Consider the following 19,733-nt stretch of genomic DNA (forward strand, 5'->3'; position numbering starts at 1 on the left):
AAGCAAAAAGGCAGTAGGCCTAACTGCGTGGAGGGTCAAACTGAGTAAAAACACTCTAAAAAGGATCCTGTTGTCTAGATCCAGTAGTTGCAGGTAGATTATTGACATGGTAGTTTTGTTACTGTATATAATGCACATGATTGATGGAGTCTTTACATGGTTGCTATATGCTTGCCATCTCACCTCTACCAACCAGGAACAGTTGAAGGATAAATGGCATGGCCAAAAGAACTCTTGGCATTCCTCTTGGTTTGCGTTCAGACAAGCACAATAAATAATAATTGTGCTGGAAAGAGCAAGCTGAGTAGGTTTGGTAGGCTAATCCATTCTGAGAAAATAAATCATAACCCACATAACTTTTGGTGAGTCCCATTACCTTTCCAGACCAGAATGGTTTTCCTCACAGACTGTATATTAATTAATTCATAACTGCCATATACCTGCTCATGCAATGTCAACTGTGTGGAATGGAGTGGAAACCACAGATGTTTTTCCACATGTAGATATTGATTAGCATAAGCCTACCTGTCTGGTGACACGAATTTACAATGATGAGGTGTTATCATGTTCCATAACCCCATGCCAGATGCTTTAATTATTATTGCTATAATGTATGACCTTTATAACTAAACAAAGTGTAATAAGCTGAAATACACATCCAGCCTAATACTCATTCTCAATCGTTTGAGAAGGCGAGCACATAGGGTTGCATGTTTGCAGCACAAACTTGTTTTGTAGGCCCACTTTTTATGTGCCATGGCATCTTCTTTCCGAGAAATCGCTCAGCCTTCAGTTTAGGGCAGGCAGTAGTGCCGAATCACATGCTAAGAGCTCCCTCTTGTGTTCTATTTTTGGTATTGCTATGTCGTAGTTTAGTGTACGCGCATGGCAAGTTCGTGTTCAAAAATGAAACTAAAAGAGACGGTCTTCCACGGAAAGTCCCAGCGATACCTTCGGCGATTTCACACATTATTCTTCGCATTGGTTGCCCTATTGTGAGCTGTTGCATTGTGAAGTCTACGAGAAACGACTTCAGCTTCGCAAAAGAAAAATGACAGAGTATTCAACGATTTACAGGATCGTCGGAGTCGTGCTGACTGCTGCAGCCATACAAGGTGGGTGGTTGGTTTCCTTGTTTAGGCTACAAGAGTTTTTGTTCGAATATGCTCTAAGTTGCAACTCTTCTGCTACATAACCAAGCGAAAAATGCATGATCGCATGACGATTTGACTCCTGCGTAGGCCTGCACAGGCCTAGGGCGACCAGAGTTTGCTGAAACTACTTCGCTTCTTTCCCATTCTTTCATTACAGCATCCTCCAATGATTGCCCCGTGTTGGAATGTTGGTTTGTGCAAGAGAAGCCTGGAAGAGGTGGGTTCTCTCCGGCTGTGACACAGGAGAAGTCCCTGATGTACATCAGCACAGAGCCAACTGACAGTGCCAGCACACAGTTTCGTCCTCCCGCAGATATAGACCTGTCCAGAGTATATTATGTTACAGGTGGGTGCACACACACTATCTCCCATGAACAAGCACATTGCTCTTGATTTGAGACAGACAGATCACATTAAATTAAATTGAAGTGAAGGGGTTGAAAGTACATCCAAACCCTGTCAAACAGCTGATGAATCCTCATCATGTAGATAGCTAGGTAGGTACGTAGGTAGGTAGACAGACAGACAGACATACAGACAAACAGACAGATGGGTAGTGCTAGTGTTTATGACTGACGACCTCCGTTCATTTCTAGACCCCTCGGCTTCCTTCTGCCATGCCCCTCTGCACCCACCAGAGGGCGCTGTGACCAAGCCTCAGTGTGAGATTAACCCTTTCCTGCCTCAGCCCTCCATGGTCCGCTGGGCCGCCTCTCTCACTGAGTCAGGCCAGAGCCCGGTTCACCTGCAGGCTGATTGGCTCTCGGTAGCTGCTCAGGGATTGGACGGCCAGTTGGTGCTGTCCTCTCTCATGAGGGCACCCTCAGGGTCCAAGGAACCCCAAGGTAATGTAAACACACACTTCAAAGTCAGTCTGAGTCTCTTGATCACTCAATTTCTCTCTCTCCATCATACACACACACACACACACACACACACACACACACACACACACACACACACACACACACACACAGTTCCTGCTGTCACTCTTATCTTGTAGATGTGCCACACACCGACACACATTGTCTGTTTTCGCATTGGCTTTGTGAATCCTGACCACCACCATCATCGTCATTGTTCTCTAGGGTAAAGGTCATCAACAAATAGCAACTCAGACAACACCAAGACAGTAAATGCAGAATGCAGAATGCAGAATGCAGTACTTGCATCTCAATTATTGACACTAATTTGCTGTTTGCCTGTCAGAGTCAACAGTAGTTGTGTGACTTATTCATAGCATTATATAATGAATATTGTACTGTCAACCTGACTTCCGACCTTCTTTGTTTTTCGCCTTGCCTTGCCAGTTGTCCTCAGCGTCACCAGTAAAACGGCATCTGTGCGCGCCCGGCTGGGCGAGCGGGTGACGCTGGACTGCGGCTTCTGGGTGGACCCCTCGTCGCCCCTCTCCGGGGCCGGCTTCTCTGTGGAGTGGCGCTACCAGTTCCGCGGCGAGGGCCGCCTGGTGCTGGCCTACGACGGCAAGAGGGACTGGCTGGCGGAGACCAGCGAGACGGGCGCGACCGTGGACTTCGCCGCCCTGCACGAGAGCGGGGACGCCTCGCTGGTCCTGGAGGAGGCGGAGACGCGCCACTCGGGCACCTACATCTGCACCGTCTACCTGCCCAACCTGCTGGCACAGGTGGCGCTGGACCTGGAGGTCGTAGGTGAGAAGCATAGACATGTATACATACAGTACAGTACAAGACACTCTTAGAGCTGGAGGTAGAAGGTGAGATAGCATAGACGTGTGCATGTGAAGATTTCAAATGCAACACCCTCTACAGCAAGCCAAGCCTAAGCGAAATAGTTGAAATGATTTTTGAAGTTCACTAAATGTGTCTTAATGTAAATTTGTAAACTCTGCATACATACACAACTCTGTACATGCATACACACACACAGGGCTCTAAATTAACTTTTTCCACCACCAGCCAATTTGGCTAGTAGACATTTTTTCTTACCAGCCAAACAGAAGTTCAACTAGCCATTTTTTAATCTTGCCAAAATAGGCTATGCGTTAGGCTAGTTATGTTTATTATTATTATTATTATTATTATCATTATTGTGGTTATTTTATTCAAATTTCCACAACACATAAACACTATAGGCCTACATACTAGGTCTATAATAAGCATATTATATATACTTTTTTTTTTAACTTCTGCTTTATTTTTTATCTTATTTTTACCTCTGAAAACAATGAATCACCAGCCACACACAACAGACCTTTAAACCAAACACACAGCCAAACACGACAAAACCTCACACTCCAAGGAGGGAGAAGAGATGAGAGGAAAAGAAGAGGAGGAGAGGAGTCAACACACACACACACACACACACACACACGTTGTGCAATAATGGATATGATGTCGTGTGTGCCTATTGTGTGTTTATGTGGCCTACAGTATGATGCTATAGGCACCATTATTTCCTCCAGGAGCTCTTCTCTACCATGCGCAACAAAATAACAAGAAACCTACGATATGTTTAACTAAAAGCAAATAATATCACGGAAATGTTCGCTTCCTTTGTTACTTCCATAGCGTAGCCTACTCGCACGGGCATAAGGTCTGCCCTTCTTTCCGATGGCGTGGGCTTTCCAACTTATTTGCGCCAGGACTTGAAACATTTCAGAAGACAACTGACAGCTACGCTCACACTACTCTGACAGCCCGTTCTCCTCCTCTGCCCTTGTCGCTATTTCGTTCCACAACACTCCTGTTATTGAAACTCTTCGGTCAGGTCCTCGCAGCTTAAAAAGGCAGCCTGTTAGAGCAAGGTGCCGGTGTAAGTGTCGGTGAATGCTAATAGTAACAGTAGTCCTAATAGTGACGTTAAAAGTGGTAGCGCGAAAGCGACAGGAGCAGGGGAGAGCTGCCTGTCAAAATAGTGTGAGCGCACAAAAGTTCTGAAATGCGTTCTGTCCTGGCGCGCGCAACAGCAGCACGGAGTGGCTGCTGCTTCGGAAAGCTCACGGTGGGGTGGGGTCACGACAGGAGTGTTTATGGGTAATGTAGGAAATCTCGCCGTATCGTTGTCATACAAGCCGCCGTTTACCGTTCACAATTTACTGTAGGCTACTCGGGCGCTACTAGCCAAATGGGCGGGTAGGTATTTTTTTCCACCGGCCAAAATTAATTTTCACCCGTGTTTGGCGTGTTGGCGTGTGTTAATTTAGAGCCCTGCACGCCACCCTTAGAGCTGCAGGTTGTAAGTGAGCAGCATAGACATTAGTCTCTTTTCCATTGGGTTCCGCGTTCCGGTGCGGGCTTTATAAATATTCATGAAACTTGACGGGGGGTCGATGGTGCTGTCTCGCACGCATTTCCATACAACGCAGACTAGAACTGGGCCGTATGATCAGCTGCTGCAACTAGCCGCGACAACACCGTGTTTTCACGCCATGGTGAATCTAAGCCCTAATCTAAACAATAGGACCTAGGACTAAATATAACCAGCGATCTCCTTCTCTTAGACCCATAGACATGTGTTTGGGCTTGTTCGAAAGCTGCGAATCTTAGCTTTTCACAGGTTTTTACGGAATGTTTTTATGTTCTTTCAATCCAAAGTTATATAACTTTAAGCGGCCGCTGTTTCAAGTGAAAATATAGCGCTTTCCAACCAGCGTTTACCTCGTCATTTTGTTTTCGAACAGACAGCGATCTCCTTAACCTAGACCTACAGACATGTGTTAGGGCTTGTTCGAAAGCTGAGATTCTTAGCTTTTTACAGGTTTTTACGGCACGTGTTTATGTTCTTTCAATCCAAAGTTATATAACTTTAAGCGGCCGCTGTTTCAAGTGAAAATATAGCGCTTTCCAACCAGCGTTTACCTCGTCGTCATTTTGTTTTCGAACAGACAGCGATCTCCTTAACCTAGACCTACAGACATGTGTTAGGGCTTGTTCGAAAGCTGAGATTCTTAGCTTTTTACAGGTTTTTACGGCACGTGTTTATGTTCTTTAAATCCAAAGTTATTTAACTTTAAGCGGTCGCCACTTCAAGTAAACAATGGCGTTGTTCTCCAGCCGGATAGAGAGGAAATCTTTGTTCCCTCGAAACCACAGTTGTCTTTTTCATTCGAAATTTTCATTTTTACATTTAATTTGATAACAGCAAATTCGCCATCCCTCTGCAGGTTCGTAGGCTATATGAAGATATGTGCAATGAAAAGGGCTACTTTAGTGTGCCCTATTTTGCATGGTGGTAAAAAAAACGACTTCTCACAAGGAGGAGGCATGGAGCTTTGGAAATAGCGTGATTTTAAAATAATAGCCTAATAGGCTAATAATATAACTCCTTGGCCAAGGACTGGACTTAGGCTACTTTAAAGAACATGATAATTGCTTGAGCAAATGTTCTCTGTCTACTGTAAAAACTGCCGACAGAAAAGTTGATTTTTAAAGTGCGTGGGTGGGGATAGGTGTTTTCACATGCCGGTAAATCCTAACACAGGCAACATTTAGCCTAGTGGAACTCAGCTCCGCACGCCTCGAACCACGTCTTTCGCGATTCTATAATCGCCCCTGTTTGAGCCCTGTTTGAGCTGATGATGGGTGTGTATGGGTGGAGTAAATGCAAAAAGAAAACGAAACCACGCCCCAGCAGCGAGTGCAGCCCCGTTCTACCAGGGCTAGTCGAAAAAGGACTCCTGTCATATGTACAGTACATGCCACCCTAGAGCTGGAGGCAGTAGGTGAGAAGATTGGAGCAAGGATTTGAGAGCGACGAGGGATCTAAACAATGTGCTTAAGATGTGCTGCAAGTCTGTGTATTACCAGCCTGTGTATTACATTACTATAAATTAGTAATTATGAATATTGATCATTGTTAGTTACATATAATGCATGTATTATATTTGTATGTACTTGATGTCTCAGTCTGACATTATTTTCCCCTATTGTTTCTGTCTTTCTTGCATTCCCTCTCCCACCTCTGTCTCTCTCCCTCTCCAACACACACACACACACACACACACACACCCTTCCCCCAAACAGAGCCCCCGTCCCTCTCCATCTACCCCTCCCCCCTCCCTCTGGTGGTCCCGGGCCAGGCTGTGACTGTGCAGTGTGAGGCATCTGGCTTTGTTCCCCTCTCTCTGGAGCTGGCTTGGGAGTTTGTGGGGGCCGACGGCAAGCCGCGAGCCCTGGGCCAAGGCAGCGTGAGCGGGCACAGGCAGGCCCTGGACGGCACCTACAGCCAGAGTAGCCGTCTGGAGCTGGACTCTGCCAAGCTGGGCCTGGGCCGCGGAGGGGAGGTCAGCTGTGTGGCCGTCCACAAGGGGGGAACCAGGAAGGCCAAAGTCGCCCTGAATGTGATCGGTAAGGGATGCTAGTGCACTTGCTTCTTAGCCAGGGTTGCCAGATGAGGCTGATGCTAAAAAAAATGCTCAAAACCCACCTGGAAGCACTGAATCCCATGCAATTCTATTGATTTATATGGCTAAAAATTGGGCATATTTTTTCTGCTAATTGCCATTTTTACCCGCAGACGGCCATCCAAAGCAGCCCAATTGAGCGGGAAATCTCCCAATCTGGCAACACTGTTCTTAGTGCAGAGAACATAGGCTGGAATAGCATGTTATGGGAGATCTGTATAGCTAGTTTAATGATGGTCTACAACTAGTATGTAACAAAGACTTTGGATGAAATAGCGTTTCCTTGTAAATTTGAATATACTGTTTGCTTTTCAGTTTTTTTGATACTCGTCTCAGCTCATCTCGTGTCAAACTTCCGTCTGTGTTAGGTGTCAGTGCTCCGTCCATTGAAGACTCCATGGCGATGGTTGCCGTAGCTCTGGGCCTGTATGGTCTCATTAAAGTGTTCAGTTGGACCTTCAGCTCACCTGGTATGTCAGTTTTGCTTTAACACAGTACTTTTAACTTTATAGTACTTATATATTAATATTTGCCAATGGCTGACTGGTATTTTTACCCCCTTTCATATAGGAACTGGTCAGGACGATGCTAAAGATAAGGTATACTCTTTGGCTCTTCTTAATATGCACCTAAAACAATTGCTGTTACTGCATGTCTCTTTGTCACAGTGAGTGCGATGTTGTGTGCATGATGATGCAGAAAGTTTTAATACTAAGTTCTTTGATGGCATTTGACCATATTAATGTGCTCTGCCGTTTTTTTATTGTTGTCCTGACTTTGTCCCCGATCTGTTTTGTGTTGCTATTACAGAAGGAGAAGTGATCAAGGAATACGTACTCCATGCAATGCCTTATTCGACAGACTTGTTTCTCAAGCGGATTTACATTCAACATTTTTTACAGATTGTTTGTCTCTTCTGCCGATGATAGATATAAGGAGAGGGTATTTCGAGATGCTAGCATAAAATAAGCAATGAATGGAAAATATCCTACACTTGAAAGAAAAGGAATGCCTTTATATCTGCCCTTGGCTACAGTGACATTTGTATGTGCACAACGCATTGGAAAGATGAAACCAATAAAATAATATGTGTGAATTATGTAAATAACAGTAACATATAAATATAAACATATAAATAACATGCAGCTGTAAATATTGTGATTCGAAGTTGATGATGATTTTAACATTTTGTTTTTGGTTGTTTATGGGTTGTTTATTAGTTGGGATAGTGGTGTGTGATATTTGTTTAAATTTGCAGATGAAGATAAAGTCCAGTACAGTTGTAATGTGCACATAATAAAGTGTTACCATCAGTGGGACATTGTTGGCTTTTATATATATATATATACGGTATATATATATAGTTGAGAAAATTACCCTCTTGTTATGTATTATTACTTGCACATACATAATGACAGTCTTTGCACCTCCAACAACATTTCAACTATAAAGAATAGAAGCACTGTAACAGCTAATGTTCCATGAACAAATGGGAAAGCCTTTTGTCAAAGTTTGGTGGTTACATTGTTAACATTGTTGACATTTCATCGCTAGGGGGAGAGAGAATCCCAGACCAATGCGTCGTAGAAGAATCAAACAATACCGTAGAAGAAAACAGCGGCCAGTTTGTTGACCAATGAATGGGATTCTTACTAAACAGCGACCAATTGTGCGCGCGGTTGTAGGTGACGTTGCGCGGCGAGACGTAAAAACAAAACCGAGGAGCTGTGCGCGGGTAAAGTTCCTATCTAAATAGATGTTATTTGCTTAGTAACATTCCTTCTATATATATTGGCGCATTGTTTAAGGCAAGGCCAAGAGGGCAGTTATATTATAATGTTATTAAATTATACAATCCTGTAACTTAAGAAGATGGATATATCATTCTTTGTTGCCATGCTAGCATATTGAACTAGCCTGCTAGGTTAACGTTAGCCAAGTGAAAGTGATTATCAAGAAATCCTGTAATTATTCCGTTAGAATTGTGTATTTAGCTATTATGCTGGTATGTGTGTACACCGACCATTAGCGTACCTCTCGTACATGTCAGACTAGTAGTGTCGACTCGTACCACCAGCGTATTACACAATTATCTATTATTATAGCTTTGACAGACTTACAATAAACGTCATTAGCGCACAAGATCCTTGGAGCCATGTCTGTGGGAATATTCTGCTTTAACCACGGCTTCCACCGTGTTTAGCCACTGCTTCCTCCCTTGTGTTGTAATGATATCAATATCTCTGGCCACTTTGGCAGGTAGCTTGTTCTTGGTTACGATACAGAGTGGTATATTCTATTGTTTATCTTTGGGCTTTAGCGCTTCATTTTCTAAGATCAGGCATACACCATCATGGTGAAAACATAAAAACGACGACAAAGGTGGTAGAAAGACTAGAGACTCAGGAAAACCACTAGCTGCCTTGAGCCAAATAGCTAATTTCAAGCCCTGTAGTGTAAGCTAAGTGATGTGATGGTGAGTAACATGATTATCTGTAGGCTAAGTGTTGCCTTTGCAGGATTATTTGATACGCCATAGCAACAGCTATGAGATTTATACCACATAATCAAATGTAACAAAAGAGGGGCTCACCTTGCATCAAGTGTCTGCTTTATTTTCTAAAATAACCACATTATCATACACACTGTTATTCAATTCACACTTGTAGATTTTCATATCACAGGATACCATGGGCGTAACGCAAATACTTCAGCCCCCCCCCCCCCCCCCCTGCAAGCTACCAAGAAGGGCCCTCGAACGAAAAAAGAGGGCCTAATATCATGTGGAGGGGGCCCATGTCTTCAAGTCAAGGGCCCATGTGGGACCCCTTCCTCGTATGGGCCCCCCTGCCTTGCGGGGGTATACTTTATGTACGCCCCTGCAGGACAGTGTCATGTTGTACTTCCTATGCCGTTGTTTTGGAGTTGCGGTTCAGTCTCTGATTTTGTTTTTCTATTCAGGCCAGAAAGTTCCTTCTTTCACAATGGACAACGTAATCATTCTTGATGATGACGAGGAAGAAGAGAATACAAACCCTGTACGTCCCATCTCTCCACGGTCCTCCTCCCTCAAATCACCCAAAAGGGAAATGGCCTCCACGTCCACACACATTACAGAATCACCATTTGACTGTGTGAAAAGGGACAAACACGTATTGAAGCTTGAAAATGAGAAGTTGTTTTCAGAGGTAAGACAATTGCATGGAGTTGGACATACGTGAGTGAGAATTGGATTAAATGTATTGAGATGAAGAAATAATATGACTTTTTCATACCTGTGTATGAGCCAATGCCATGTCACATGCCAAATCTGCCTACCAGATAACTGGCTTATATGATAATAGATATCTATAGATGATAATTGTGGCTTTTATTGCTAACATCCATGTCAGCCCTCCATTGCTCATCCATCACTTTATAGATTTCCAGTCATAATGACCGCCTAAAAAACTGCCTACCCTTTATCTTAGTTTGTCAGCCACTGCACACCGCTCACCCAAGACTGCCCCGAAGTTCTGTCCTTCCTTCAAGCCAAACACGCCAAGGCCATGCCGGAATTCCTGTCCTCTATCGAGTTCCGGAACGCGCTGGGCCGCTGCCTGACCCGGGCGCAGACCAGCAAGGCCAAGACCTTCGTTTACATCAACGAGCTGTGCACGCTCCTGAAGCAGCACTCTGCTAAGAGGAGAGCGTCCACTCGAGCAGCTCCATCAGCCGGGAGAGACGCTGAAGCCAGCCCCGCTGGACAGAGGGAGGATGGGAGTCCAGCAGCAGCAGCAGCTGGATCAGCAGATGGGACTCCATCCTCCTCCGAGGCCCAGGGGGGAGGGAGCGGCGAGGGAGAGGAGGGCAAGAAGGCCCAGCGAGCCTCCAGGAAGCAGGTTTGTAATCAGAGGCGTCAGTCTCCAATCTCTAGCCTGGTTATCGTGACTTCAACTACATTTAGGGTTGCTTAACGAACCCATTTCTCAGATGGCTGGCTTTACCCTCGTCTGTAAACTGCTTCTTTATGCTGTATGGCTTATTATGCCTTTAATGTAAGTGGGAGAGAGAGATGTGATGGTTTGGAAAATGACCCACGCTGGATTCGAACCGGGGTCCCCATGGGCAGTGACTGAGCACCTGTATGGAGGGGAGCATTAGTGCGCTGCAGCACACCCGTGGCAACTTTTTCCTTTGGTTGAGCCATCAGTGGGGCCGATGTCGAAATTCTGTTGTTGCCTCAAAGGGGCTCAATGTTGGATTGCATAGTTTGCGCGGTGCCCGTGGCATGCCTGTCTCAAAATCGACACCATCATGAAAAAATGCTGTTTAATTAAGCTTGCTGTGAGAATGTTTTTCATCACAGAATGCCCGCAGTTGATACAAATCTGAATACGGTATGTAAAGCGATTTTACGTATGAGAAGTGACCGAAGTGTTTCCCACGACACTCACAGCGGACCAATCTGTCAAAAAGTTACATTTGGGGTTCTCAGTGGACGGACCATGAAAATGGTTGCGAGAGTCATCGTTCACTTACTAATGACTCAAATAAACATCGGCTCGGGACAGTGATTATTAAACTTTCAATCCTACATAGAGCACCTTGAAACTCAGCCTGTATCAAGGCGTCGTCAAATACCGGTAGTGTGTTTTGGCAACTGTGGCCTAAGGGTTAGGAAGTTGGTCTTGTAATCGGAAGGTTGCATTTATACCATCCATGGTCAAAGTGCCCTTGAACAAGGCAACCCTACATTACTCCAGGTACTGAAACCAATACCTTGTACCTAACTAACTAAGTAACTTTGGATTAAAAAAAAACAGCAAAGTGTAATGCAATGTGTTTAAACATTACTGTTATGTATAATACATGTGTTTTTCTGTTATTCCACAATAGATTGCGTACCTGGAGAACCTGCTGAAGGTGTATAACGATGAGATCAAGCGCCTTCAGGAGAAGGAGCTGAGTGTGGACGACATGGGGAAGGAGGACTCCAGCTACATCCAAGAGCACAAGCTGAAGAGAAAAGTGGGTTACTCTGGCTACTACACAATGCTGTTTCACCTCAACTCCCACTCCTTCACTTTCCCCCTCTCTCCTGCCTTCTCTTTTGTTGTTTTTTTGCCCTCTCATTCTTCTCTCTCTCTCACATACACACTCACACACAACTAGAACATGGGAATCCTACCGTCACCTCATAATTTTCCTTCCATTTTTATCACCTTAATACATTATGCTACACTTAAGCACAGATTAGACTTCTGCAACTGCGAACATCAATTGTCGCTTGGGTCTGGTCACAAACCAGCTTTGCTTTTATGGATCTGGTCGCAAGCCACATTTGAAATAGCACGATTACCTTCACTACGTTGCAAGCACCATGGCCATTATTATGCAATGTTGCTTTCTTTCTGCATCTGTCGTGTCCACCTGGCGGATAGTCAGGATTTTTTTGGAGGTGCTTGATGACTGGTGCAGAGCCTTTGCAGTCACCGATTTGACGGAGGCAGAGGCTATGTGTCGGAAGCATCAATTACCCTTTATACTACACTTATACTATCCACCTTAATTTACTCGCCATATCTTACTTGGTAACCTGTTTGCAGCACCCCTGTGTGGGTGTGTGTGCGTGCACGTGTTTGTGTTGACTGCTTGTTTAAATGTGTTTTTGGGTGTACTGCAGATGATGAAGATCTACGACAAGCTGTGTGAGCTGAAGAGCTGTAACACTCTGACAGGGAGGGTCATTGAACAGAGGATCCCATACAAAGGAACCAGATATCCAGAAATCAACAAGAAGGTAAGCAGATATGAGGGGTTACCTAAGGTCTTTTTTTTGATGGGTATACAGATCCTTACAGGTTGGTGTTGCCTCAAACCTCTGAAAGAGGCTTACCCAACCAATGCCGACATTTTGGCACCTTGTTTTTAGATGTGCTTAATAAATTAAAAGAAATGATTTACTCACTTACACATCACTTCCTATTTTACAATCAGACGATCAGTGCTACATCAACAATCAGTTGTCGTAACTTTTTAAGGTTTTGAGAAGGTTAACACTCACTTGAGTTATGTTATTTTTCCATCTCTCTTTCCCTCTATCTCTCTCTCGCCCCTTCCCCCACACCTTTGTCTTTGTCTCTCTCTCTTTCTGTCTCTCTCTCTCTCTCTCTCTCTCTCTCTCTCTCTCTCTCTCTCTCTCTCTCTCTCTCTCTCTCTCTCTCTCTCCTCCACCAGATCGAACGCTACATCAACAGTCCTGACGTGCGCTGGAGCCCTCCGGACTACCAGGACATCCTGCGGCTGGTGCAGAGGGCCAACGAGCGCCACGGCCTGTCTCTGAGCCGCAGCCAGCAGTCCCAGATCGCCCAGGACGCCTTCCAGGACACGGGCCGCCGCCTGCAGGACCGACGCCACCTCGACATGGTCTACAACTTCGGCTCGCACCTCACAGACGCATACAAGCCCAGTGAGAGCCGCTGATTCTTGTCTCAACGAGGCAACTCTACTCCCCTTTGCTATAAATGGGTCTCTTTTGTGTCTATATGAATGGATAGAAGAGTAGAATGTCACGCTAAGCCCCCCACATTTGGGCTTGCATGCCCAAGAGATATGCACCCAGGGTTCGAATCCGGCCTGGGTCATTTCCCATCCCTACTCTGTCTCTCTCTCCACATTTGCTTCCTGTCGCTCTTCACTGTCCTATCAAAAAAGCCCATACAAATATCTTTTAAAAAAGAAGAGTAGAACATATGACAGGAAGGGAGTGAGTGAAAGAGAGGGATGGAACAGGGCATGGAAATGATAGCCTGACTGGCCAGACCATTCATTTTGAATTTACCATTCACTTTGTAACTCATGAATGGTCTGATTCTGCTTCTCTGGGGAGGGTTTTCAGTCGACCACCAGACCAGTCATGAACGTCAACTGTCAGCGATTGGTCGGAGCTCATTTCAAACCAGAGCTGAGCTCACTGCTCACACCCAAGTGCTCCAGGGCATCAAGGATCCAGACCAAAAATGAATTACGAAGTCATTAATGTGGTCTGGTAAAACCAGGCTAGCAACTCTACTCCCCTTTGCTATAAATGTTCTCTTTGTGTCTAAATTAATGTATAGGCCAGTAGAAAGTATGACACGGAGTGGGAAATAGAGATGGGCAAAGATGGGGAAATGACCCAGGCCGGACTCGAACTTGGGTCCCCATGCAAGCCCATGAGTGAGTTGCCTTAGTGCGCTGCACCACAGACACACTCGGTTCATGTCAAATTTGTGAGGCGCACGTTGTAGTCTCTTACCCAGTTTTGCACAAAAACGAATAACCTTTCTTGCCTGCCAAAAATGAGTGGTTTTACGACACCAATCCAAACCTTTAAAACTCACTACTATCTGTGAAATCCAGAGCACATGCCAAACGGAATCGGGAGCGTACCTTTTGTGGTCTTTGTGTTTGACCGGGGAACATAGGACCCTTTTTCGAAAAAAGAGTTCTATGTTCCCGAGTTTTCAAATTGTGTCCTTCCCAAAACCACCCCTAAACCTAACCTGTCAGTAATGCAATGTTTCTGAGTTGTACATTTGTGCCCTGACGAAAACTATCCCTAAACTTAACCTGTTAGAGGTGCAACAACAACCTGAGCTTTACCATGCGGCAGCAGTCTACTTGGAAGCAGCGGGGAACATGGAACCTTTTTTTGAAAAAAGGATCCTAAGTTACCCGGTGGCGGGGAGCATAGGACCCGGGGAACATGGGGATGACCCCACAGAATCATTCATTCCCATTCAAATTTTTGCGAGTTAAAGCCCCATGGACCGGAAATAGAGTGGTGTGGCTTAGGTGCCCCATTCACTTGCACGGTGTTCTTGTTCTGTGTTTCCCCACCTGTAGCCACGGACCCTGCCCTCTCGGACCCCACCCTGTCCCGGAAGCTGCGCTCCAATCGGGAGGTGGCGGTGTCTGGTCTGGAGGAAGTCATCAGCAAGTACGCTGTGATGCAGGACGACACAGAGGAGGAGGAGAGGAAGAAGAGGCAGACTAAAAAGGTGAGGGGGAAGAGAGCAGGAAAACGTTGGCTCGTGATTGGCTGACCGACTGGATTTACAAAGCAATACAGCTTGGCTGAGGTTGACAGAGGCTTGTGATGTGTTTGTAAATCACTTCAGATCCAGCTGATGTTTCTTTAGTAATTACCGTAATCTACCCCTTGTGTTGCTAACGACAGGGGTGTGTGCGTGCGTGAGCGTGTCTGCGTGCGTGCACGCGTGTGTATGTGAAGACTGTGGCATAATGATAAGGGAGTTGGTCTTAGGTGTTTCGAGAGACGCTGGTATGTTATTTATCAATGGCACAAAAATGGCCGGAGACAGTCTTTGCCCAATATGTTGTCCATGTTTCCAACAAGCAGAATGCTGGCAAAGTAGAGGAGAAAGAAGCAGCGGATGAGGAAAAGGAGGAAGAGGAGGAGGATGACGAAGATGATGTGTCCTCAGATCCAGACATTGAGGAAGAAATTCAGGCCAGCAATTCTCAAGAGGGTGAGTTGCACAAGTTGAGAAAAAAATCCATGAATGTATGTTTCCTTGTCAAGTGTTCCAGTTTTCTGTCCTAAAACTTAATTGTTGCAAAATGTCAATCTTGATCCAATTGCTAAGATACAAATTGAGTGTTTATGCTGCTGTCCCTTTCTCTTCTCCAGACGTGCCAGACAGATAAGATGTTAACCACTGGGAGCTTGGATACTTTTTAAACTCTTTGGATAAACTGGTCTGTTTGAATGACAGTCACAGATGATAATTTTGTTGTTTTTGCCTCGTTGAGTTCATTTTTATTTGGTGTTTTCAGGGGATGGCGAAGAGGAGGAGAACGGTGAGCCTGTAAATGACAGTGAAGGGGAGATCCAGGAGAGTGAAGGAGGCCTTCCCTCCGTAGAGCAGCAGCAGCAGCAGCAGCAGGAGGAGGAGGAGGAGGAGGAGGAGGATGAAGATGAGGGGAGTAGTGACAATGACCTGCAGTCAGGCAGCAGCAGCCACAGGAGTACCTCCTCAACACCCTCCCCATTGGGGGAACCCGCCGCAGAAAGTCCCTCCCCCTCAGACACTCCCAGCCAGTCGGAGCCCTCCGTCACAAAGGTTGAAGAGGACAGCCAATGGCAGAGGCCCGTCTCCATCTCTCCGCCAATCGCAACACAAACAGACTCTCTGCCCCCGTCTCCGGTGGTGGTGTCCACCAATGAGGACTTGGCGTTGACGTCCTTAGACGCCCAGGCAGGTGATGAGGATGAGGATCGCCCGTCCTCCCCGGCCACGGCGAGGAAGAGGAAGAGGAACAGTGAGGTGGTCTCACAGACCACCAGAACTAAACGACAGAAAGCCACCAGTGTGAGGTCAGCAACATTTGTTTACTTACGCAAACACAAGTTACAGTACGATCATAAATAGATTCTCTAGATTCCACCACCGCATTCCCTTACCTAAATGAGTTTCTCTGACTTCCCATTGCTTTCCAAGTGCGCTCTTCAGTGTAGCACCCTCACAGTTGAGTGGATTTCCACCCGTCATTCAAATGGAAAGGTTTCAATTCAGAAACGAAAACATAATCATTCAGTTCAGAAACATAATCCCACCTAACATTGAATTGATGGTTGATGGTCACAATACATGCAAATGCCATTCAGTGCCCAAGCCTGCATCCATAAACTGGGTGAACGACATTCGAAAAAGTAGAGAACGTAGCATACGTATTTCAAAACGGGAAACATTGCTCTTCGTCTTCTCTGCCATTTCTATTCATTTGATTTCAGATCGCACCTACACTATACACGGGCATAATAAATAAGTGAAAGCAATGAAGAAAGATACATGATGCAGTATATCAGAAATGTTGACATTCTCTGTCTGTAAGTTAGTTGTTTTTTTCCCTATTATGTTAAATATTTAAAAATGTTCTGTTAATTATTACTTCATCACTTTATTATTATTCACTACTTCTAACGCTATTGGCCCCGTCTTGCACTTTAATGTCTGTCTTGTGAATGTCAGTCCTCTGTATGTCTATTTCCTGGTATGGGACAGAGAGAGAAACAGGGTTTCAATTTTCTTGTATGAGCTGTCCATATGAAGAAACTGATATAATAACGCTGAAGGGGACCAGCAAGTGCAGACAAGGAAGAAGCTAGCCACCGGAGCATCTTCAGAATGATATGGAGGACATTTTATAATAATAATAATAATAATAATAATAATAATAATAATAATAATAATAATAATAATAATAATTGTATTTGTATAGCACTGTATCATACAAGGGATGCAACTCAAAGTGCTTAACAAATGAGAAAAAAAGAACATAATTGTTAGAGGTGGATTAAAAGGAGAGGAAGAGAGGAGAGGCAGAGATAGCAGGAAGGCAGAGGAAGAAGAGATAGAAAGAGATCGTAGAGTCATAGGGTCAACGTAGGTTAGGACCGGGATTCTTAGATGCGTAAAGTCCATAGTGGCTGGGTCTAGCATATGTCATAGTCACACAGAGATTGGGCGCTCAGATGCGGCCCCTGGTGGCATCAGGGGTGAGGAAAAACTCCCTTTCGCTTGAATCATAGTTTGTGGGGGGAAAAAAGCTCAATGAGGTCTGAGCAAAAAAAACCTATAGCCAGGAAGAAACCTCAGGCAGAGACCAGCGGCCACCTAGAGCAGCAAGGACACTGCGGCAGCTGGGACACTGTGACTTGGCAGCTAGGAGTTGTTCTATTGGTTCAAGTCTTGGCACTTACCCAAATAGAACTAAACAGTACAATATCCACATCTGAAGATGCTCCGGTGACTTTCTTCCATGTCTCTTGACTGGACTTGACCTGACTTGGCTTGTGTGTTGCAGTGGCAGTGACAGTGACATCCCCCTGGATATGGGCGTAGCCAGCAGCCCCCTCCAGGTCGACTCCACCAGGGCAGACTCCCCCTCCCACGAGATGGTCAGCAGCTCACAGATGACGCCGCCTCCAAAGCCAAATAAGGTGTGTGTGTCTTTGTGTACGTGTGTTTTGCAGACACCATGTCATATTATTAGTATTATTTATTACTATTAATGAAAGTATTGAAAGAGTCACTGTGTGCATTAATATGGTGCATGCTGTATTCATGTCCAATAATTTTTTGATTTTTGGGGTACCCAAATGGCTCCAATTTTCTGTGCGTGTATGTTTATGTGTGTGTGCGTGTGTCTGTGTTTTTCTCATATTTCTCATTTAATTATATTAATTTTCAGATTTCATATTATTGTTATTAATAAGAGTCTACTGAAGAGATTCGATATTGTATAATGCATATCTTAACGATTCACTATTCGTCTCCATGAGTTAACGAAATTAATTGAAAATTGTTTACGGTTAAAGTTACCTCAATAATTAGTGAATGTCAACTCCCCTCCTGTTTCTTGTTGCACCAGGTGGACAAAGCTACTCAGTGTGACCCAGAGGAAGTCATTGAACTGTCAGACTCCGAGTGATGGGGGTGCACCGGCTTGGCTGTGACGGCAATACAAGCAAAAAACTCATCAAAAAGCAGTGCTGTGAACAAGGCATGCCTACCAATGCTGTATGGATGGGATGGAACCCCCTCTTTCACAAGAGCTCTAGCCGCTCATTGCACTTGTTGGGGGGAAAGGCCACTCGTGCATCTCTGCTTGTGGGGAGGGTGGGGAGAAACTCCAATGCCCAGGCTGGGCCACCTGGGCTAGTCTCACCAAGGGCTGTAGACTGCAGTCAGCCGCATGGCTCCTTGTTTCAGGAGATGAGGAATCGTTTACACTTCGTCTTCAGCTGAGCTTTTGTCGCAGGGCTCAGCTCTGGATGGCATTGGGACAGGGTAATTCAGGATCTCAACAATATGGTTTTCATTTCAGTTTTATGTTTGATTTTTATTTTAAGTTTAGTTTTAGTTGAAGTAGTTTTCTGTTGTTGTTTTTTTTTTAACATTTTATTTAATTTGATTTTTGTTTTCCTGGAACTAATTTGAAATGTATGGGAGTGCCACTCTACTGGAGATGTGTCTGTGGTTAGAGGTCAGAGGTCACAGCACTCATGTCTGCTCCAGTGAACCGTGAGGTTGACAAAGTGGACGGAGGGGATGCATGGTTGTTCATCTACGGTGCTAGGCAAATGTGTGGATGTCACATGTCTTAAGCTTAACCGATAAAGATACACTTAAGAACTATTCAGCTCATTTTTTTTTATCCGATATTCGCCTTAATTGGAGGAAACAAGTGTTTTGTTTTATTTATCGCCATTTCCTTTCCTTTTTAAAAAAAATATTTTTATTTTACACAGGGGTAACCCTTAATCTGTGATCAAATGCCTCAGGGATGTTTCGCACTTTTTGTTCCCCCTTCCTTCATCATTTTAAAAAAAATGATTTTGTCAAAAGTGTATTGTCTGAGGGAGAAGGTGCTCTGTTTGGGGCTCATCTACTTTTTGTACGACTAGGACATTGCTACATCACAGACTGCTAAGTTGCCTATTTATTGATGCGTCTTGATGGGATGGTCAGGGCCAATTACTGCACATTATAACAGTCTTGGAGAACTGGGATTGCGCCTAAACTGAGCCTGATGTAAAGAACGGTCATATAGCGGATAGGAAGCAAGCTACAAAACTGTATTTAGCTTGTGATGGATTTTGAACATGAGGTCTGTCGGATGAATAATAATAAAAAATGAACTAAAATATTTGTTTCATTCATTGATGGAATATACACATTGAATGTTTTAAACAATTCTATTCATGCAAGACTCTTCTACACTGTTTACAGTCTGCTATGATGGCAAATCCACTTGAAGATCATTGAATCAAAAACTGCTTTCAAGGGTCATAGAACCCATGAAGGACTACCAACAAAAGTGCAGTATGCAAGCTGAGCTACTGTGCCGAATATCATCATGTATGACCTGGGATCTTCTGTTACGCATTGTGGAATAGTGACGGAGGCCTCTTCAAGGCTCGTCATAGGCAAAGGATTTTAGGCTAGTTTGTGTGTGTGTCTGTCTTTTTTAATCAAGATGTAAACTTATTTTCTATTTTGGGCAAATAAAAAAACTTTCAAAATTACATTTGTATGGCATAATGACTGGCCCAGTTCTCTTTGTGTTTATTTATGCACATTTAAACCAGAAAATAAGTCAACTGTGCTTGTGGTGGTGAGATGAGCAGCATGAATTGGGGATGC

General features: G+C 44.6%; 2 protein-coding genes across 4 annotated transcripts; both read left to right on the forward strand.

Moving 5' to 3' along the window:
• The first annotated feature begins 920 nt into the window (after positions 1–920).
• On the forward strand, positions 921–7,856 carry tapbp.1 (TAP binding protein (tapasin), tandem duplicate 1). The gene is made up of 8 exons (XM_063185440.1): positions 921–1,115; positions 1,312–1,500; positions 1,751–1,999; positions 2,465–2,824; positions 6,158–6,481; positions 6,906–7,007; positions 7,108–7,136; positions 7,348–7,856. Exons 1-8 carry the CDS (start codon positions 1,052–1,054, stop codon positions 7,357–7,359), a joined length of 1,329 nt encoding a protein of 442 aa, XP_063041510.1. The 5' UTR covers positions 921–1,051; the 3' UTR covers positions 7,360–7,856.
• Positions 7,857–8,113: 257 nt separating this feature from the next.
• Positions 8,114–19,404, forward strand: daxx (death-domain associated protein). 3 transcript variants are annotated; one of them, XR_010032183.1, is made up of 12 exons: positions 8,114–8,272; positions 9,499–9,725; positions 10,008–10,418; positions 11,416–11,547; positions 12,203–12,319; positions 12,757–12,988; positions 14,407–14,561; positions 14,921–15,053; positions 15,361–15,901; positions 17,392–17,527; positions 17,959–18,377; positions 19,320–19,404. XR_010032183.1 is itself a non-coding variant. In XM_063185429.1 (11 exons), the coding sequence occupies exons 2-11, from the start codon at positions 9,522–9,524 to the stop codon at positions 18,016–18,018; spliced, it is 2,121 nt and encodes a 706-aa protein (XP_063041499.1). In that variant the 5' UTR covers positions 8,114–8,272; positions 9,499–9,521; the 3' UTR covers positions 18,019–19,234. The 3 variants fall into 3 exon arrangements, 2 of the variants coding, with proteins under 2 accessions (XP_063041499.1, XP_063041500.1); XM_063185429.1 differs by lacking the exon at positions 19,320–19,404 and having other exon boundaries at positions 17,959–19,234; XM_063185430.1 differs by lacking the exon at positions 19,320–19,404 and having other exon boundaries at positions 8,116–8,272; positions 14,924–15,053; positions 17,959–19,234.
• Positions 19,405–19,733: the final 329 nt, after the last annotated feature.

The sequence above is a fragment of the Engraulis encrasicolus genome, chromosome 20, assembly GCF_034702125.1.
Source record: "Engraulis encrasicolus isolate BLACKSEA-1 chromosome 20, IST_EnEncr_1.0, whole genome shotgun sequence".
Taxonomy (NCBI): Eukaryota; Metazoa; Chordata; class Actinopteri; order Clupeiformes; family Engraulidae; genus Engraulis; species Engraulis encrasicolus.

Coding starts and splice junctions, on each gene's coding strand:
- daxx (XM_063185429.1), top strand. CDS start 9,522: ATGGACAACGTAATCATTCTTGATGATGACGAGGAAGAAGAGAATACA. Junction 12,320..12,756: donor ATCCAGAAATCAACAAGAAG/GTAAGCAGATAT, acceptor CTCCTCCACCAG/ATCGAACGCTACATCAACAG. Junction 14,562..14,920: donor AGAAGAGGCAGACTAAAAAG/GTGAGGGGGAAG, acceptor GTTTCCAACAAG/CAGAATGCTGGCAAAGTAGA.
- tapbp.1 (XM_063185440.1), top strand. CDS start 1,052: ATGACAGAGTATTCAACGATTTACAGGATCGTCGGAGTCGTGCTGACT. Junction 1,116..1,311: donor GACTGCTGCAGCCATACAAG/GTGGGTGGTTGG, acceptor CTTTCATTACAG/CATCCTCCAATGATTGCCCC. Junction 7,008..7,107: donor TTGGACCTTCAGCTCACCTG/GTATGTCAGTTT, acceptor CCTTTCATATAG/GAACTGGTCAGGACGATGCT.